General features: G+C 38.6%; 1 protein-coding gene across 2 annotated transcripts; it reads right to left on the bottom strand.

Annotated features, from left to right (window-relative positions):
• Positions 1–120: 120 nt before the first annotated feature.
• On the bottom strand, positions 121–18,317 carry LOC129441468 (uncharacterized). 2 transcript variants are annotated; one of them, XM_055201127.2, is made up of 16 exons: positions 17,404–18,316; positions 16,795–16,815; positions 16,679–16,697; positions 16,427–16,593; positions 15,149–15,374; positions 14,930–15,005; positions 14,125–14,396; positions 13,938–14,033; positions 13,685–13,767; positions 13,442–13,501; positions 13,041–13,246; positions 12,816–12,909; positions 12,499–12,646; positions 12,263–12,360; positions 12,017–12,161; positions 121–1,022 (listed from the first exon to the last, which is right to left on the bottom strand). In XM_055201127.2, exons 1-16 carry the CDS (start codon positions 17,409–17,411, stop codon positions 972–974), a joined length of 1,770 nt encoding a protein of 589 aa, XP_055057102.2. In that variant the 5' UTR covers positions 17,412–18,316; the 3' UTR covers positions 121–971. The 2 variants fall into 2 exon arrangements, with proteins under 2 accessions (XP_055057102.2, XP_055057101.2); XM_055201126.2 differs by having other exon boundaries at positions 16,795–18,317.
• Positions 18,318–21,018: the final 2,701 nt, after the last annotated feature.

The raw sequence follows: 21,018 nt of genomic DNA, 5'->3' as shown, positions 1-21,018 counted from the left end.
GAAGTTTCTTGTAAGCCCATATGGGCTGGGCTTTTAAAGCATGACACTTAAATTCAATAAATCAATAGTAGCTATATATTTGATGGACCCCTTCCCTCCAGAAAACCCAATGATGGCCAGTGTTCCAAACAGTTTATTATACATATTTAACCGTTTTCTCTATTAGAAACCAAGATATGATTGGTTTTACAGACAAAAGGCAAACATGTGTAGTAACATTGTGGTTTATAGTCCTTGAAAACAGAAAATGTCCTTTTACATGAATGTCCGAGGACAGCCTTGAACAAGAACAGAAAATGTGCTGGCACAACTTCAAGTCAACTTAATTACTTGAACCTCACTAACACAATAGCATCAACTATAATGATCTTTAAAATCTATAAAAAGACCACAAGTCTAGGAATAATAAAACTTCACAATCGAACAGAAGCATATCTGGAAGAATATATTAAACTCTTAATCACCAAGAACAGATTTCCTAAAAATCCTCAAGGTGTGCTGATGTCACAGATTTTTCTCTTGTTAATTAACATTGGTGAATGAAAGTTTAAAAAAGCAACGTGGGTGTCATGACAACTAAAAACACAATAGATTAACTCTCAGAAATGAACAGTATGTGCCCTGAACAGTATGTAAAGACCACGCTATGCAAGTTCACAACTCCCCTGTGAAATCTGGACATATTCGAGGATATAACATGTGAGCTTACATACATGAACACACAATGCATCATGCTCTATCAAATCCTGCACCATATTTAATGGCTGTTGTCATGACGTTTTTGAAAGACTCATAGTCTGACATGTGTGCAACAAGGAATGTTATGGTGTCTGTGCAAGCGCTGACTGTTGGGTAGCATATTGTGTGGTTGGGCATCTTGTGACAGTCATGGTTAAACTTCACTGTGATCTTGAAGTTCTGGCGATCAGAAAGAAGAAGATGTCTGTGGGCTTGACCCGTAATCCACTGCATCACTGAGGGTACAGTTGTGGTGTCTTCAGATATGGCATCTGATTCAGCAACTAGAAAAAAAACTCCAGTAGGTATATATAGGCAACATCATAACTCAAACACCAGACTGCACAGCAAAATCCTCCATGTTAAATTAACACTGCTTTGTATATATACAATACACACCAAGATTGGTGTTAAAAAACACTGAATCAGTGTTAAAAGGAAAATGAAGTGATTTAGTCATTACTGGTGAACACCTGCTGGTCATTCCGTGTCAAATCAACTCTTTCCTGGAGAAAGTAATACTAAAATAATGGAATAATATTAAATACAATACATGAAATCCCTAGAGGTTAATGAACACTATCATCATCATCTCTGTAAGCAAGTTGTAATTTTAGTTTTTAAACAGAGTTACATGCATTATAAGTAGGGCCGGGACTCGATTAAAAAAATTAATCTAATTAATTAGAGGCTTTGTAATTAATTAATCTAAATTAATCGCATTTTAATCACATATAAATATTTGACCTGAGAACATTAAGAAGTAATTTTTTTACACTTTTAGTATACACTCTTAGAAAGTATGGATATGTTAATTGTTTAACACATCATTTTGCGGTAAGCTTTTAACACATTATGTGTAATTTTAAAACATTATGTGTCATTTTGTGTTGATTTTGTGTTCAAGTATAACACATGTTGTGTTAAAAGTAACACAAAATGTGTTGTTTCAATAATAACACAGAGATTCCAGGATAACGCAGTTAGTGTGTTGTCACAGAATCAACACTAATGTGTTGTTTTTAAGACATTCGTTCTAAGAGTGTACCATGAATAATGACTGAATACATAAGCTTAACAACAAAATATTGTTTATTTTTGTTCAACCAAGTCGTTGTACCCGGAGTCGGGCTAATGTCCACGCTAGCTGCTGTATGTTTTGCATTGAGATGATACTTGAGGCTCGATGTGCTGCGGTGATATGTGAATTCCTTGTTGCATAGCTTACACACAACCATGCTCTTATCGACGCTTACCAGTGATGCGCGGGTCAAACAACCAGAACCCGACCGAGGTTTTCATCTAACCCGCCCGCAACTCGGACCGTAAAGAAAAAATATATATATTATACCCGACCCGCTTCCTGGCCCGCATTTCTTAAAGTAGTCATTTTTTTAATAATTGCAGGGTTCGGGATTCTCGGGTTTTGACTGTCTGTGTTCCGGTACCTATTTGCGCGGATCCCCCACCTCACGTATAAAAACAACAAAACATATACTATATAGCCTATATTAAAATATATAAAAATATGTTATGCACATTTTTAACTTCCACATTATAGTTTTCTTAAGTGGGATTCGGATGTGAAAAGCGCTGCATAATGTACGCGCCTTTAGTCTTACCATTGAAACTTAACTAATTTAAAAATAAGAGGTGATATATAGCTTTAGCCTACATAAATGCTTATTGCTTTAATGTTGCGAGTTCCTCTTCAGATTTTCTTGCTGTTATGTTTATAATAGTTCATTGTTCAGAGTTCATATTGATGATCTTATTCAATTCAATTCAATTCAATTCAATTTTATTTATATAGCGCTTTTCACAATACTCAATTGTTTCAAAGCAGCTTTACATTAATAGAAGCAGTAAAAGCACAGAAAAATGACAGATAGCACAACATAATACACAATAGCATAAGCTGTCAAATTTGCTGAGGCTATGACTCGACATTATGAACGAGCGTATTACTAATGTAACGTCTAGGAGAAGAAGCTAAATTAAGCCCAAGCAGGCTACCTCCCCGGGGTAAAAAACCCCCTAGGAGAAAAAAAAACAAAAACCCCGGGTTGTTTAGCCGAGGAAATAAAAAATAAAAAGTCCTAGGAGGGAAAAATCCTTGGGAGATATATATGTATATAAACACATATAAACGGATAAGGAGATTAAGCGGGGATTAAGCGGAGATTAAGCGGGTTCTGCCGGTGGTCGTTGGTCAGGCATCAGCTGGGCATCACAGTGATGGACGACCAGTAGAACAGAGGTGAGTCGACTTTCACATCTACCGGAACTGGGTCTGTTTGTCCCATTGTCCTCAGGGTCGAGGACAGGACAGGGAGAGAAAAACAAAATCATATTAGCTTAGGGGCCGTTCACATGTAATGCAAGTGTCACACAGTGATGTGGTTTAATCAGCTTAGTTTCAGACAGACTAACTATTGCGGCATAATTATATTATCCACAGTTGAGGATTTTGCAAATTGGGGGCCCACTGCGACGGTATATATGGTAACTAAGGGTAACCTTCTGATTTTTAATATAAAGAGAAAATGAAACCTGTCGACCCGTTTGACTAAGGCCTGTAACCCCACTGTCGTCGTTAATGCAGGTTCAGTGGCAAACGGGTCTATATTGCATGCTATTTACAAGATCACGAGAAAACGCCAACATCGCAACCTGACCATACGTGCCAACCCGTTTGACTAAGGCTGGAGGCCCCACTGTCGTCGTTAATGCAGGTTCAGTGGCAAACGGGTCTGTATGGCATACTATTCACAAGACACAAAAAAGCGCCAAAATCGCAACCCGACCATACGTGCCAACCCGTTTGACTAAGTCTGGAAGCCCCACTGTCGTCGTTAATGCAGGGTCAGTGGCATACTGGTCTGTATGGCATATTATTCGCAATATAAAGAAAGCGCCAAAAGCCCAACCCAACCGTACGTGACAACCCGTTTGACTAAGGCCGGATGCCCCACTGTCGTCGTTAATGCAGGTTCAGTGGCAAACGGGTTTGTATGGCATACTATTCACAAGAACACGAAAGTTCCAAAATCGCAATCCGACTATACGTTAAGATAAGGTTTTTATTTATTTATTTGGTTGGTCTGTTTTATGACCGCGAGTGCTTTGTTCGGTACAAATAACTATTTCGAGTTAAGTACTTTTACTAGACAAATTATGCGAATGCTTTGTTGAAGAGAAAAGTTTTAAGTCTAGATTTAAAATTATCGACTGTGTCTGATTCTCGGACATCGGTTGGTAAATCATTCCAGAGCTTAGGGGCTAAGTAGGAAAATGACCTTCCACTTTTAGACACTTTTGATAGTCTAGGGATAATCAAGAGACCAGAATTTTGTGACCGTAGTGTGCGTGATGGATTGTATTCTGATAGTAATTCTCTAAGATATGAGGGTGCTAGGCCATTTAAAGCTTTGTAGGTGAGTAGTGATATTTTAAATTGTATGCGATATTTAACTGGTAGCCAGTGTAAAGATGCCAGAATTGGGCTTATGTGGTCGTACTTTTTAGATCGAGTAAGTACCCTTGCGGAAGCGTTTTGAACTAGCTGAAGCTTGTTTACTTGATTTGCATGGCATCCCCCGAGTAGCGAGTTACAATAGTCTATTCTAGAGGTCATAAAAGCATGGATAAGCTTCTCTGCGTCAGATGTAGACAGTATATGGCGTATTTTCGAGATATTTCTAAGGTGGAAGAAAGCTGTACGGCAGACGTTGGCGATATGACTATCGAAGGATAAGTTGCTGTCGAACATCACACCTAAGTTCCTTACCGTGGAAGATGGCACCACAGTGCAGCCATCTATGTGCAACGTGTAATCTGACATATTATGTTTGTAGCGATTCGGTTCAATAATAAGTAACGAGAACAGGATAGGACCTAAAACCGATCCCTGCGGTACACCGTATTTAACCAGGGAGTGATATGACTCTTCCTCGTTTACATAAACAAAGTGATAGCGATTGGTTAGATACGACCTAAACCATGCTAGCGCCTGACCACTGATACCAACATAGTTTTCTAGTCTATTGAGTAAGATTGTATGATCTATTGTGTCAAAGGCTGCACTAAGGTCTAATAATATAAGAATTGAGATTTCACCACGATCGGATGTTAATAGGAGGTCATTTGTAACTCTAAGCAACGCTGTCTCTGTGCTATGGTGGGGCCTGAATCCTGATTGGAACTTTTCATATGTACTATTATTTGTCAAAAATGTGCGTAACTGGCTTGCCACTACCTTTTCTAATATTTTCGAAAGAAAAGGGAGATTTGAGATTGGTCTAAAGTTATTAAGCTCTCCCTGATCAAGCTGTGGTTTTTTAATCAGCGGTTTAATAACTGCTAGTTTGAAAGATGTTGGAACGTATCCTATTTCTAGCGATGAGTTAAGGATATTTAGAACCGGGGTTGACACTACAGGAAATACCTCTTTAAGTAGTTTTGTGGGAACGGGGTCTAATATACAGGACGATGATTTGGATGACGTTACTAATTTAGAGAGCTCTTCTATTGTAGTAGGTTTAAATGAATCAAGATGTTCGTGTGGTAGTCTAGTGTTAAGTGAACTAACGGGTAGAGTGGTGGCTGCCTGTGTAGCTACGATGTTTTCCCTTATAGCCGTAATTTTGTTAGAAAAGAAGTTCATGAAGTCGTTACTATTGTGTTGGAGTTTACTATTGGTTTCTGTTTGTTCTTTGTTTCTAGTCAGTTTTGCAACGGTGCTAAAGAGGAAACGAGGGTTATTATGATTCTCATTTATAAGCTTGCTAAGATAGGTAGATCTGGCGGTTTTAATAGCCTGTCTGTAGTGTTTAACACTATCTTTCCATGCTGCACGCCATACTTCTAATTTTGTGCTTCTATAATTTCTTTCCATTTTCCTAGTTGCCTTTTTAAGTGCTGCGGTGTGATGATCATACCATGGAGCTGGCGGTTTTTCTTTGATTCTCTTTTTTCGAATTGGAGCAACGGCATCCAATGTGTTAGAACAGACATTGTTTAGGTTTTCTATTACAATATCTAGATCATTACAGTTATCTGCATGTTTAATTTGGGACAGGTCTGGAAGAGTGCTAATAAAGCTATCTTTAGTGGTGGAAATTATTGTTCTGGCTAATCTGTAGCATGTTGTGGATTGAGTGATCCTATCTAGAAGTACAGTGTATGACACAAGGTAATGGTCAGAAACTGCATCACTCTGAGGTGATATTTTGATGTCATTAATATTAAGCCCGAGTGACAGAATTAAGTCTAATGTGTGCTTACGAGTATGCGTTGGCCCTGTCACGTTTTGTCTAATATTGAGAGAATTTAGAACATCCATAAACGCACGTCCTAATGCATCTTTATGGTTATCCACATGAATATTAAAATCACCAACGATAAGAGCTTTATCTACAGTGACTACAAGCTCAGACAGAAAATCTGCTATTTCTTTAAGGAAATCTGCATGGTGGCCCGGAGGTCTATAGATTGTAGCTAAGGCAAAAGAGAGCTGTTTGTGGTTACGATCAGTTATTTCCATATTTAACAACATTAGTTCAAATGATTTAAATTTTAGTTCAGATTTTTGGTTTACTTTAAAAATTTTGTTGTATATTGTAGCTACACCACCCCCTCTCCCCTTTAACCTAGGTTCGTGTTTATAATAATAGTCTTGTGGGGTGGATTCGTTTAAACTAATGTAGTCGTCTGCTTTAAGCCAGGTTTCTGTTAAACAGAGTGCATCTAAGTTTTGTCATTAATTATTTCATTAACAATAGGTTCTTTATTGGTAAGCGATCTAATGTTAAGAAGGCCGAATTTTAACATTCGAGGTTCATCTGGTAATGTATTGTTTTCTAATTTTATGTTGGTCAAATTTGTACGTGATGTGGCAAGCGGTGCTCTGTATTTGCTTGTTCGGGGAACAGATACAGTTGAAATGTGTTGATATTCTGGTAAGATCGACTCGAAGTGCTGGGATATATGTGATCTAGACATATCATGCCAGCTAACAGACGGACAGTTAAGCTGATCCGTCTGTTTCCTGACCTGGGCCCTGGATAGTCATACTATATCAGAATTAAGAATATTAATCAGATTTCTGGTGAGTATAGCACTTCCTTCTGATGTCGGATGAAGGCCATCTCGGGTTAGGAGAAATGGTCTACCCCAGAAATGCTTCCAATTGTCTATAAACCCTACATTATGCTGAGGGCACCACTTTGACATCCAGCCATTGAGAGACACTAATCTACTATGTGTTTCATCTCCCCGGTAGGCGGGGAGGGGACCAGAGCATATTACATTGTCTGACATTGTTTTTGCAATTTCACACATCTCCTTAATATTATCTTTGGTGATTTCCGACTGTCGGAGTCTGGTGTCATTTGTTCCGGCGTGAATAACAATCTTAGAAAACTTCCGTTTAGCATTAGCCAGCACTTTAAGTTTGGATCTAATGTCAGACGTTCTGGCTCCCGGTATACAGTCGACTAGGGTGTTTGGTGCCTCAATGTTAGTGTTCCTGAGTATAGAATCTCCAATGACCAGGGCACTTTTAACAGGTGTTTCAGCTAGTGTATTCCTTAGGGGATCGAATCTGTTAGAAAGTACCGTAACGTTATGGGTCTTAGATGGACGCCGTATATGACTATGCCGCCTGACAGTCACCCAGTTAGACCGCCGACTTGACTCTGATGTCGGAACCGAGCCATGTGTATTATGATAAACACTATGCGCGCTCGATACAGTATTTGTAATGTTTACATTAGCATCTGATGTCGGAACACTATGTGCGCTCGATACATTGTTTGTAATGTTTTCATTAGCATCTGATGTCGGAACCGAGCCATTAGTCTTTTCGCTCGATACAGTATTTACAACAGTAACATTAGCGGTTTTGCTATCCTCAACTAGCGTTCGGATGCGCGATTCTAGTTCAGCAACCTTCTCAGTTAATCTTAATACTTCAATACACTTAGTGCATGTAAACCCATCTATGCTAACGGCAGAAGCTAAACTATACATGTAGCAAGTAGTACATGTTACAATAACAAGCGGAGTCTTACCGCTTTCATGCTGGGCGATGGCGTCTTTGTTTACCCGAACGCGCTCCGCGGAGCTGCATCGCGTTGGGGGTTTGGTTGTGGTACGCCTCAGTCGCCTGCGAACGTCTGGGTCCAGGGTGATGTTGGGCATGCTGAATCTGCGAAGGCCGGGCAGCGGCTCCTCCACAGCTTCCCGATCGCTTTCATGTTGGGCAATGGCGTCTCCGTTCACTCGCTTACGGTCCGTAAAGCTGCATCGCGTGGAGCACTCGTTTGTCGCATTCCTCGGTCGCTTGTGGACGTCCGGAGACATGGTGAAGTGGGCGCTGTAGCTCGCGTTGGATCTGCTCAAACCGATCAACTCCTTCGCAGCTTCCCGCTCAGGCGAGGACAGGTCAGAAAAGCATATATCAGATGAATCCGCCATTAGATCGGAAAATGCTAGCTTCAGTCGGCAGCGTTTGTTGAAGCTAGCGGGCTATATGCTAACACTGTGGGTGTTTATTAGTGATAAATAGTTTCACGTGGTAGTACTGCTCAATAATCCTCACGGTAAAGTATTCCTAGGTAAAACTTAATATATAAATAGGAATAAAATAGTAAAAAAGGCTTTTAGATGAAGCACTCGACGGAGCTCCGATGCACGATCTGTTCAGCGTGAAACCGGAAGTGATTTGTCCCCAAAAATGTTCTTACAAACTGACTCTATTCGTCAGAAAAACACTATTTAACTTTTTTCCTTTACCTGCCGTCGCTGTTCTCTGTGCTTGTCCTCCGTCAAAGTAGCCTATTAAAATTAATATGAAGTTGATTTTTAAAAGTCTTAAGAACACCGCAAATCAAACGTGCTGCTACATTATGCTCTAAATGCGCGTGTAAATTTAATTTCTGGGCACTGCCAGGCTAATTTTTTGAAAAGTAAGTGATTTACTCACTGCATGTTTTGGCATTCGGAAGCATATGCATCAATGAGATGCACAGTGTTGCTTTTAATGTTCTTTTTAATTTATATTCACAAAACCTAACAACAAAACATTGTTTATAATTACGAGACAAATTATTTGAAACGAAATTCGTTTTAAAGTAGCAAACAAAACTTAAATTAAACTCGTAATAAGCTAATTAAATTGAAACAAAACAACATTACAACAATATTTAAACCCAACAATACTCAAACATTAACATATAACAGACATTACGATACATGTTAAAATAATCTGTAGTTTGTTGGTAGATGTTTATTGGGCAAAACCTCCGTTGCAAACCATTTTTACTTTGAAATTGATGCGTTTTCACGTTAAAATCAGCTGTTCGTTTAGGTTCCGTCTACTTTTATTTACACTGCAGCACAACCCCGGAGTTCTCGAACTAAAACAGGGTCTGTAGCATTTACGAATGACTCCGTTAATAAGTGCGATTAAAATGCGTTAAAATGTTTAACGCGTTATTTTTTGTGTAATTAATTAATCTTAATTAACGCGTTAAAGTCCCGGCCCTAATTATAAGTTAAACTTTTAAAGAGCTTCTACAAATCTGGTTAATAAAATAAGTCACCATTGTGTCGATTACTGTTTCCTTTAGTTGGGCACTTGGGTCTTGAGTTTAGAGTTAGTTTTTCTCTGTTCATTGTGTTTTATATATCTTTGTTAGAGCAGAGGAAGATGAGAGAAATTACATCTAAAACTGTTACTATGTTAATTATTATGAAAGCATAAGTGTTGGTGAGTCAATGATCTCATACAAAAATAATCCTGTTTGCATTTCCTGATTTGTAATTGTTCGTAATGCATTGTTGTTTCTTTAGAACACAAATTGTAGTTGTTTGTTGTACTATACGTACACATAGGCTAATGAAGTTAATTCCTTATAACACTTGACTGTTTCCACTGTAAGTGTTTGACAAAACATTTAAGTGAGAGGTTGTTGAAGCTACATGTATTCTAGACCAGTTGTCTTGTGTTAATGGAATAACTTTTGCTCTTGAAATTGTCTACCAGTTTCAAGTTGTATGTGTTTTTATGTTGAAAGATTTGTCTCCTAAGTGGTAAACTCTGCTATTGCTCGTATAGCTGCAGTAAGACCCTAAAGAGGAGCACAAAAATGCCATGTGGCTACATTGTGTTATATAATTACATTAATGACAATGTTTTACTTCACAACAGGATCCAGTAGCACTTTTACCATGCTTAACTAAAAACACAGGTGTGAGAAGATTTACAGAGCCAGACCACATTCTCATACGTATAATATCAAAATGGCTCCCTGTTTTAACAACAGGACCAAATTTGCATCACAATCTTAACTTCCTCACCTTTGGTGCAGCATGGTAGTCACACATAGCCTCAGTTAAATTCAATCACATAGCAAACACAATTAGCCTCACTTTAGTCATTATTTCAAACTGTCTGATTTTAAGCATCTGTTTTGGTTTATTTTCAAAAAGTTTGATTAGTTTAATGTCTCAAATACTGAAATCTTGATGAAGAGTTATTTTCTATGTGTGATAATATCATTAATTTTGCTATTATGTTTTACATTTCATTTGCTCTTTATGCAAGACATTTAAAACCATCATGTTCTTTGTTTTCATTTTGTTCATTTAATTTATAATGGTTATACTGGAAAATTAAGATCTTTAAATGCCATATATTTGGTTACACTGAATATTGTTGTTGTTGCCCCTACTGACAAACTGGGTTGTTAAAAATAACTTTTACTAAGTTAAAAAAGCATTGTAGTGACATGTTTCCAAAAACAATGTAAGAGCTTTTATTGTTTTTTCTTTTATTCTCACCTTGACCATGTTTTAATGTATTTGACAGGGATTTTAGGCTGAAGACCAATCTGACCATTTAAAACTTGAGTAACAAATGCCATATGCTTTGCTTTTTGTTGTGCCATTTGCTTAAATCACAGTATTCCTGCTGTTTCACATCTTGGGTGTTGCCTCAAAGAGAAGGACAAAAGTGAAACCCCCTTCAGGGCCTGTTCTTGTGAAAGTGTGAAGTATCGATGGACATCTGCATAACTATGAAAGGTGCAATTCCATTCGGTGAAGGCTTTCATGCAGGGCTGAAAGGAGAAGGACGTCTTCAAGTCTCATCAACCAGCAACCAGTTTGGACAATAAGTCTGAAGATGACCACTGCACACAACTGAAAGCATAATCTTATGAACTGTGTCATCATGGATCTTCTAACGTGTGGCCCATGTTGCCAAAGGGCGGATTGTAAGATTAAAATTGAAGGAACTTATTCCTTGGTCACAACTTGGCACAACCCCCTGTGCTGATCAAAGACTATTGTCACAGCTGTTTATCCAATACAGTGGGGGTTAAAGATGGTCTTCTGATTGGTCAGTTTGAATGTATTATGTTGGGTTTGGTCAAGTACAGTGGGGGTTAAAGGTGATCTTCTGATTGGTCAATTTGAATGTATCAAGTTAGGCTTAGTCACATGGTCAAGAGATAGAGGATAAAAGTCAATGTTTTTATGAGCTCTGGGACTTTGCATTTTAGCTTTTGCCTTTGCATTGGCCTTTTCCCCTTTCCTTTCTTTCTTCACCTAAGTTCTGAGGTTCGGGCCATCAGGCCTAGATTTCAGTTCTCAAGTGTGAATCTCTTTCTTCTAAACTTTCTTTCTCTGTTCTCTATCTTATCAGGTAATATCTCACATACATTGGAAACAGTCAATTGTTTGTATTATTTACCATTTCATGCATTTATAGTGTAACCATTTCAACTGTAACTTTAAGTCAGTACTGTAATTAAACCTTTTCATTTACAAATCTGTTGTTTAGTTTTGATTTAAGGTAACACTTAAACGCTCCATATTTCTATACAATATATTCTTACTCTAGCAACGCTCTCAGACATATTGTGTCCGAAACCGGGGAACGATTGCAGTTTTGTTCTCCTTCCGAAACCTGAGATCCCTTACATGGTCCAAGGCAGCTCTTCAAAAAAGTGTATAAATTTCATGTGGTTTACATCATCAAATCATCAACATGTTTCAGCCTGATGTCGGCTTTTAGCCGCTTGAAATAAACATTCTTGAAGAGCTGCCTTGGACCATATTTTTCTCATTCACCTTGGATACCTCCCCGTAACCCTAATGAGCAACTTTCAAGTTTACCCAAGGAAGGAATGCAGCAGTGTCCTTCCTCTTTTTTCACGAAGGAAATACCATGACCTACAACTATGCTATAGAACACTACTGGACAGCATACCGACTCGTTGTCTCCGGACACTAACAGACTGCGGCACTCTTCCATCTTTGCCTGCATCACTTGGGAGAAGCTGTAGATGTCCAAGCCCTCACGGAGTTGCTGAAGCATGGGCATTCTTTTCGTCATGACATGCAGGACGATTGCTCTGAATACAAAGAAATCAAAAATCATTAATCTCCAAGGGCAAGCAAAGCTTTCCGTTGCCAGACAGTTATATCACATAAGTATTCTTTACAGTGCGCCTACCTTAGAATGTTCTCTTTGTGTTCCATGTCGATCTTGCCAGTATAGCCACAATCCATAATGTCTTCAATGTAGTCAGTCATATCGGATGCCTCTGAAACCTTAAACCAAATGAAGAAAAAAAGATTACAAAGAGCTGATTCAACTGTATTATCATTATCGATGATAGCTTGTTGAACTTTAATTGTATAATGCAATAATCAAAACATCTAAAACTGTTTTATACAATTTAAACACACTTTTGTTATAAGCGGTGATAAGTTTGGGTCAAGGACTTGATCCAATGAGAGCTTGCCAGATACTAGAAAGTTGTAGCACCACTGCTGGAGGAAACGTGGTGCAGGTCCACCTTGGGCAATGCTGGTAGCAAAGATTTCACCCGCAATCCTATAAAAGAGAACATGGGAGTTAATACAGAAAGACAAATAAATTCCAGCTTTTTAATCACTAGGTTAAAGATTTTAACAAAGGCTACAAATTCATGAAAAAAGAAAACAATATATAACTGATTGCCCCCCCTCCATTCGATCATATCCCATCACTGCAAATCGCCTACCTGAAGAGCTCTTCATCAAAGTCATTCACAGAATATTTGGGCATTTTGGACTCCCCACCTTCAAAAAGGCGTTGCTCTATCCCAGATACCATTGCTTACAATCAACAACAAAAAATTAAAATCATTAGACAAGACACCACAAATGTTATACTGTATAATATTGTCAATTTGTTTTTTAAATGCATTTCTCTTTTTAAAAGTAACTAATGAATGGCTACTACTTACTGGTCAGAAACTCTTTTCTAAGGGCCCCTGTATCAATCCCCACCTCTCCAATGAATTTGATCCGCAAGGGATTAATTGGTGTAGCCTTTTTGTTGCGCTTCCATAACTTCAGACCTCTTTCAAGCATATTATCTCGAGACACACAGAGCTCAAAGGTCTTGCTGGTATCCACTTTTGATTTGAGCCACCTGATCACATCTTCCTCACTGTGAAAAATACCACATCTGAATAACACTCTCATTGTATACAAATACAGTAAGGTAGAGGTCTCACCAAATATAAAATTTAACCATTATTTAGTCACATAGACAAGGGTGTCGACTCTAGATAATGGGTGCATTTTCATTTTAGAGTAAACAATCCCTTACATGCTACATACATGAATAAAAACTCGGACTTACCATGAGATATCGTCTGTCTCAGAATGGAGTTCCCTCTCAGGTGAGGTTGTGTCCTCAGTTCTATAAGAATAAAAACATTAATGTATTTACAAATCCAGTCTATATCAGCTACCCCTATATCATTCAACAAAAATAATGAAATATTTAAAGCAATACATAGAACATCCTGAGTGCACACAGCAAGACACCCCACCCCTCTCCCTGCAGAAGAAGACAGAGCTTGAAGAAATAGGTAACCATTACCTTTGGCCACAATGGCTAGCATGTGCCTCGATAAGCAGGACGGGGAATAATATGCCACATATAGGACACTGGACATCCTCTTTCTGGATGGACAGAGAGACACTATTTATCTCTGTGAAGAAATTCTGGTGTCTTGCGATTGACAATCACAGGACAGTTCAGTACAAACAAAAGGGATAAATACAAGGCATTAACATCTCCTACATAGGAGACAACTTCTCAAAAATGATTAGATATGTAACAGTTACTCCACCTGCTGAGGGCAGTGGTCCTCTTCGTTCATCTGCACTGGCACTGGAGTTTGCAAAACTTCAGGAAGTTGGACATCGTCGTCGTCATCAGAGATCTTCTATAAGATTAAAGCACATTTCAAGTTTAAGACATTCATACACAGTTAATTTCACACATTTAATATCTCAAATTGTAGAAAAAAAGTTCACCTCCACGTCTGAGCTGGTGTGGCTAGCACATTTACGGTCATGTAGAGCCAACATCTGAAGAGGCATCTCTGCAAAACAGTGCTTGCAGCTGGCCTTGGGCATCAAAGCAAACTCTGGTGCGTTTGCTGGGAGTGGTGAGAGGTCCAACTCATCCTGAAGAGGCACTATGTAAAGAGTGCTTTTCCCACCACCCGAAACTTTCCGGAGCATAGCACCAGTGTAGCCCTCAGCCTCCAAGGGGATTGCGGACATTTTTCTCCTCCCATTTCCACCTGGTAAAATTTAACATGATTGAAAAAATGGATATGTGGAATAACAACTAATATAGCATTTATATAGTGTTCCATCAATAAGAAGTTTGAGGTGCTCAAGACGAGGGGGTGGCACATCACCACCAATGTGTAGCTCCCACCTGGATGAACGCTCACCACACATCAGCTAGTGAAAAACCCTGCTGAAAAAACAGCATCAAACCAGCATAGACTAGCATGGGAATTATGCTGGTTTAGGGAATTATGCTGGTCTATGCTGGTTTAGCTAATGGTCACCAGCATACCAGCACCAAAACACAACATGTACTGGTCTTGCTGGTTTGACCAGCATGGCATGCTGGTGTTACCAGCCTGGGATGCTGGTGCTAGTGCTGGTTAAGCTGGTGCTGATGCTGGTTTTGTGCTGTTTTTTTTCAGCAGGGAAGGTGAAGGAGAGGTAATGAGGGAGTTGAGGACCAGGATCTATGTGACCATTCTCTGTTGCATTACCTATTTTACATAAATTAAGTGTCAATTTAAGTAGTGTACATTACCTCCTGCTTTGTAAAGCAGCCACCGATCCTGCAGCTCCACCATTTTTGGGTAGGTGGCCTGCAATAGCCTTGACAACTACATAATAAATCAAATATTATTTAGACAGCAATTGAATTTAGTTAAACACTGAGGACATTTTTAATGTCACCCTGAACATGGGTTAAAGGGATTTAAATGATATTTTCTACTACACAACTACAATGTGAACTTCTGCACACCTCTACATGTGTTAGATCACTGTCAAGAGAAACCGTCCTCTTTCCCAATCCAGCCTGCATGAAGGCCAGTTCATCTGATGGAAGTGGAGTCAGTTCGTCATTGGACGAAAGTAGAAAAATACTCAAATCAAAAGGTTTCCATTTTTTGTTACTAATTGACGCGAAGCGGCTTGATACACTGGTTGATGGCCGTTTTCTACCATTACGGAAAAATCCAGGGAAGGACCTGTATAATTGAAAAATAATGATTAAAGGTACTTCAGACATTACAAAAAAACCTGACTTAACCACCTACAGCTTAACACTTTTGCCACAAGCATTTTTAAAAGAAATTACCGACATAAAAATAAAATAAAAATAATGTGAGCAAAAGAATAAAAAATTTGAATTTTTGTAAAGGAATTTTGTTAGAGATCAGATTCAGAATGATTATTAAAACATACACGCAGTTTTTTTAGCTTCAGTTATTTATAAATTGGGTAAGAGCGCCATCAAAAACGGTTATGTTTATTCACTTAAAATGAGTAAAGCCGGTTCATTAATAAGTAATAAATCGCCATCAGCTGCTTTCGATGCCGACATTTACTACACAGAGCCGTAGTTCACTGACAAGAGGGGAAATATCACATTCATTATCGCAGATGAACTGCTTGCGATTATGAATGTGATATTTCCATGCTTGTCAGTGAAATACTTCTCTGTGTAGTAAATGTCGCTCCGTCTGAAAGCAGCTGATGGCGATATTATCAAGGAACAGGCTTTACTGAAGAGATGCGCGTGACAATCGCATGCGATTTATTGTGCAGCCCTTTAAACTCGTCAGTAAAGCGTCTTTATCAGGTAAATATTAATTCATAATTGACAAGATACTTCGTCAATGGCGGCAAAATGTTGTGTAGCCAGACTATTCTAGCTTTGCCTCCCAAATCAAACATTACAAGGGTTTGGGATGGTGTAGCAAAATAATCATCAGGCTTCTGATGCAACTTTACACCGGAGATAAGGGTTAAATTCCCAGTCTGGCCAGATACTGCATATTGGGCAGCCACTCCTGAGGGTGGTTAGTATAATTTTGGCATAAGGCTATTTGGATTAAATGTTTAAATTATGTGTGTAGACTTTGTATATTTATTGTCAGTAACCATCACCTAAAAATTTTGCTGAAGGTGACATCACGTGCATACCCTCTATAAATGCTCTAAATATATGGTGTCAAATTAAATAATTGGTTCAAGAACCAACAGGATGTCTGATGGCGGGTCTGTGTATGACCTCTACCTGGCCATTTCACACTGGACGGAGCTGCGCTCAATCTGACTTCCTGTGGGCCTGGAGGAATTGGCCATTTCACACTGGCTGCCCTGTCGCTGTTCTTGTGGAGGAATTACTGATGAAATCAGGGCAAGTAGCTGCCGTGCCCTCTCCTGTGCCTCAGCTGTATTTGACTGGAAAGAGATTTTAGATGTACAAACATATTTAAAATAATCTTGCGCCAATGTACTTAACTAAAAATAATATTTATTGGCTTACCAGTGGTCGGTTTTCCATGCTAGGATTTAAAAGAAAAAATAATTACCATGAAAGTACAGGCACACACACATATTCGTGGGTTGCTAATAAGAGTTAGTCCTAGACCTGCAATTTACCTTGTCAGTTCCAGACCTCGGCTAGATGGAAAAAAATATTTAGAATAAGCGCTGTGTACCTGAGTTTGCAAGCTACACATGCAGTGTAGGTAAACGTGTAGTACACAATAAACTTTTACCACAATAAAACCATGGTCAATTTTCTAAGGGAACAACCATACAAAGACTATTTTAAACAAAACTAGGTGGGACACGTTCAAACAGTATATCAATCACTGTCTAAGGTTAGGTAGCTTATAGGGTTGCCACCTTCCTCCATGCATTGTACAGGTTGTATGAGATGAACAAGCAGTTACTCTTCAGGTGCTTTGAGGCTAGCAAGTGCAAAGGTAGAAACTAGCTCACTACTCACTAAACAAGGAGTGAAACTATCTAAATCAAAACATTCATTTGGCATTTGATAAAAAACAAGATAAAACCAGGTGAGTTTGCAAGTTTACCTAGCATAATGGCTAATTAGCGATTAGCTTTATTAGCGATTAGCAAGCTAATAATATAATATACATTAATTAATGAATGAATATGAGTGCTATTTTTTAATGTTTAACCTTCAGTGATGCTGAACTTGCTCAGACAGCTACCACCGATTTGTGTGTGTCATCACCTTACCCGAACATTGGAGTGTCCGTGCTTAACTAAAGGCAGAGACGGGGCATCTATCTGAACCATGAACAATGAACAATGGTGTAATGATTCGGTTCGGTTCGATTCCCAAGATAAGACGATGCTCACCCGACTGGCCAATAGGAACGTGGCCCCGCCCATGACACAATTTTCACAGGGAAAGCAAAATCCTGACACGAGAGCAAGAAATTGCAGCGAGAGCAAATAAAAGCGTTTTGAGAGAAACACTTTTTTTTAGAGAAAATGTTTTCACACTGAAAGCAAAAAATATATATTTAAGAGTTTTTTAAAAGTATTTTAAGAGATTTTTTTCTCAGAAATCATTTTAAATTTATATTTTTTATGTTCTATCATGAAAAAATACTTTCTCTCAAAACTTTTTTTTAGTGTCAAATATTATTATTGTTTGCTATTGGTATGAAAACTTTTTCTCTCAAATATTTTTTTTTCTCTCATAAAATGCTTTTTTGCTATCAGTCTGATAATTTTTTCTCTCAACCTTTTTTTCGCCTCTCAGATCATTTAATTTATTGCATGTAATAAAGAAACATATCTCACTCCATACAAACGCAGACACAACTGAAATACAAAACTGGAGATTTATTTAAACACAAAAACCCACGTGGGGGTAAAACAGATAAATAAACACAGATGGTAAACACGAAACAGGAACAAAACACTGGAACCAAATAAACATAGAATCCGGAGTCAGAAACACGGACGACATGAAACTCTGACTGAAGACAATGAACGCGCACACGACAGACAACCAAAGGGCATAATAAAGACATGACATCAATGGGGAACAGGTGAACATAATTAATTATGTAAGACACGAGTACATAAGGGAGTAGGGTGAAAGTGACAAGACACTGGGAACACGTGACACAAATACATAATATGAAAACACGTGTTCCCACACAGAACACAATGCTGCCATAATCTGCCCTCTGAAATAAGACTTGAATCTACACCAAGGTCTGGCAAGACCATGACAGCGACAAGACACTGGGAACATGTGGAAGCCACACATATAATATGACTCCACATGTCCCTCACACAGAACATAGTACTGTCATGGTCTTGCCAGATACACTCAGACCTGAGTCTAGTACAAAAGACCTGGCAAGCCCATGACATAAGTATGGTGCCACAAAATAAAACTTTTTTTTGGTACCATAGGAATGAATGGGGCTAGGCTAAATGCTAACACATTCACAACGCGCTGTACAGTGCACGCATTGAAAAAAGATAGGTATGTATTAATTCGTCTAGGTTGAGGTAATAACTTAGTTTAATATGGCAAAAGGGTAGACTATTCCTTTAACGCATTAATTTACACTATTAGTTAACTATTAGCCTAGTTCTTAATATGTTTTTAAGAAATTAAAGCATTATGACATTTAATTATTAACAAATAAAATATTACATTATTTATTAACCATATAGAATTAGGGTTGTTCCGATTCAATGCGGCCGATACCACGAAAAATTGACATTGTGCGGGGAAAAAAATGCATAACATAACATACGCAAAAAAGAAAAATGGTATCGGAACATCTCTATATAGAATCTTTATTAGTTGATGATGCAGTAATCATTAATTAATTGTTTAGTTCTTCATGAGTCACACACTAACACATGATTATCTGTGTATTAGTTAAGCATGAATTAATGCATATTAGTGCACTCGTACTGTAAAGTTTGTTATCGATGGCCTTTAAAAAGGCAGACTCTTTGATCAGTGCCCTGACTACTAAACTGCTGCTTAAAGGAATAGTCTACTCATTTTCAATATTAAAATATGTTATTACCTTAACTAAGAATTGTTGATACATCCCTCTATCATCTGTGTGCGTGCACGTAAGCGCTGGAGCGCGCTGCGACGCTTCGATAGCATTTAGCTTAGCCCCATTCATTCAATGGTACCATTTAGAGATAAAGTTAGAAGTGACCAAACACATCAACGTTTTTCCTATTTAAGACGAGTAGTTTGAGCAAGTTTGGTGGTACAAAATAAAACATAGCGCTTTTCTAAGCGGATTTAAAAGAGGAACTATATTTTATGGCGTAATAGCACTTTTGGGAGCACTCCGACTCGCCTGAAAAGTCCGCTCCCCTTCTCCCTCTCATAATGGGAGAGGGAGGGTGTTACTGCGCTGAGTCCAAGTACTCCCAAAAGTGCTATTACGCTATAAAATGTAGCTCCTCTATTAAATCAGCTTAGAAAAGCGCTACGTTTTATTTTGTACCACCAAACTTGCTCGTATAACTACTCGTCTTAAATAGGAAAAACGTTGATGACCATCCCTAATACCGACAATGATTCATTGAAATAACAGATAAATAAGGTAACTTACATCCATGAGACATCGCATTAGAAACTGCTTGACCTGATCCGCACTTCAGTGAGTCACATGAGTCGAGCGAGACTTCAAATGAATCATTATGTCAGTTTTGTGCACTTATTCAACAGATTCACTAAAAAGAACCGATTAAAAAAATGAATCGTTCATTGCACGGGAAAACATCACTGAGGGTTCTTTAACTACGACGACCACTTTCGATCTATCCCTCAAATAAAACTTTCATGAATACTTAAATTGTGTGTACGAGTAGTATTATGCGACTTTAAGCTTATGGTTCACACCGGCTGCGAAGCAAAGAAACGTCTAGAAGGGTAATGAAGCATTCTTTCTCCATAGGCCTCGGTCATGAGACCGAACGATTATTACAAATACGGTAACGTTATGTCATGAGTCTGGTTTTCTCTGTCTGCCTTTTTGTCACATACACACACACACACACACACACACGCACATACACACATTTATTCACACATACACACGCCATCTCTCGCATACATCCCTTCATTTTTAGTGGTATACCAAACTCTCTCTCTCCCTCTCTCTCCCCTCTCACCTGTGTGCCATTGCAATCTGCGCTCGCGCTGATTGTTGTGACACCTGTTCCCACTCTGCCCTTAGCATTTGTCTGGTGGCTGTTTTGGCAGTCTCTTTGTCGGATTATTGAATTACACATGTTCTCTGTATACTCTACAGCTTTATCGTGTCGTGTCATAGGAGTAACTCACCCGGTCCTGTCTTGTCTGTCCTGTCCAGTGTCTCCTTTAAGTTCATTGAGGTTCAGCTGCGTGTGAAGCTGAGGAGGATTTCTCCGTGCCTGATTTATTGACTCCTGCGCTCCAGGGATTAGATCCGTGTCGTTTTCCCGGATCGGGACTCAAGTATCTTTGTTTTATTCCAGTGCTGTGTGAAATCCCCAGACTGCCTTTGTTATCTTTGATTAAAGACTCTAATTCCCTGTGATATCTGCCTTGGAACTTTCTTCATTATAACACGTTAAGCGTATAAATGGCGAAAAGTCGGCGTGCACACTTTTATTATATAACATTTTATAATTAACCAACTTCATTTTAGTTCGCTTTTGTAATTGTGCCATCTCCGCTAATTAACCTTCGTTAAAGTTAGCTGTAATGATTCCGAAATCTCTAGTTTAAAAAATACTGAGTAAAACTAAGTTAATACAAAATAAAACGTATAAAAATCTTACCTTGGTGGAGTTAAACAGGAGATATTG

This window comes from Misgurnus anguillicaudatus, chromosome 2 (assembly GCF_027580225.2).
Source record: "Misgurnus anguillicaudatus chromosome 2, ASM2758022v2, whole genome shotgun sequence".
Taxonomy (NCBI): Eukaryota; Metazoa; Chordata; class Actinopteri; order Cypriniformes; family Cobitidae; genus Misgurnus; species Misgurnus anguillicaudatus.
The sequence above is the reverse complement of the archived record's forward strand: the minus strand, read 5'-3'. Positions and strand labels throughout refer to the sequence as shown.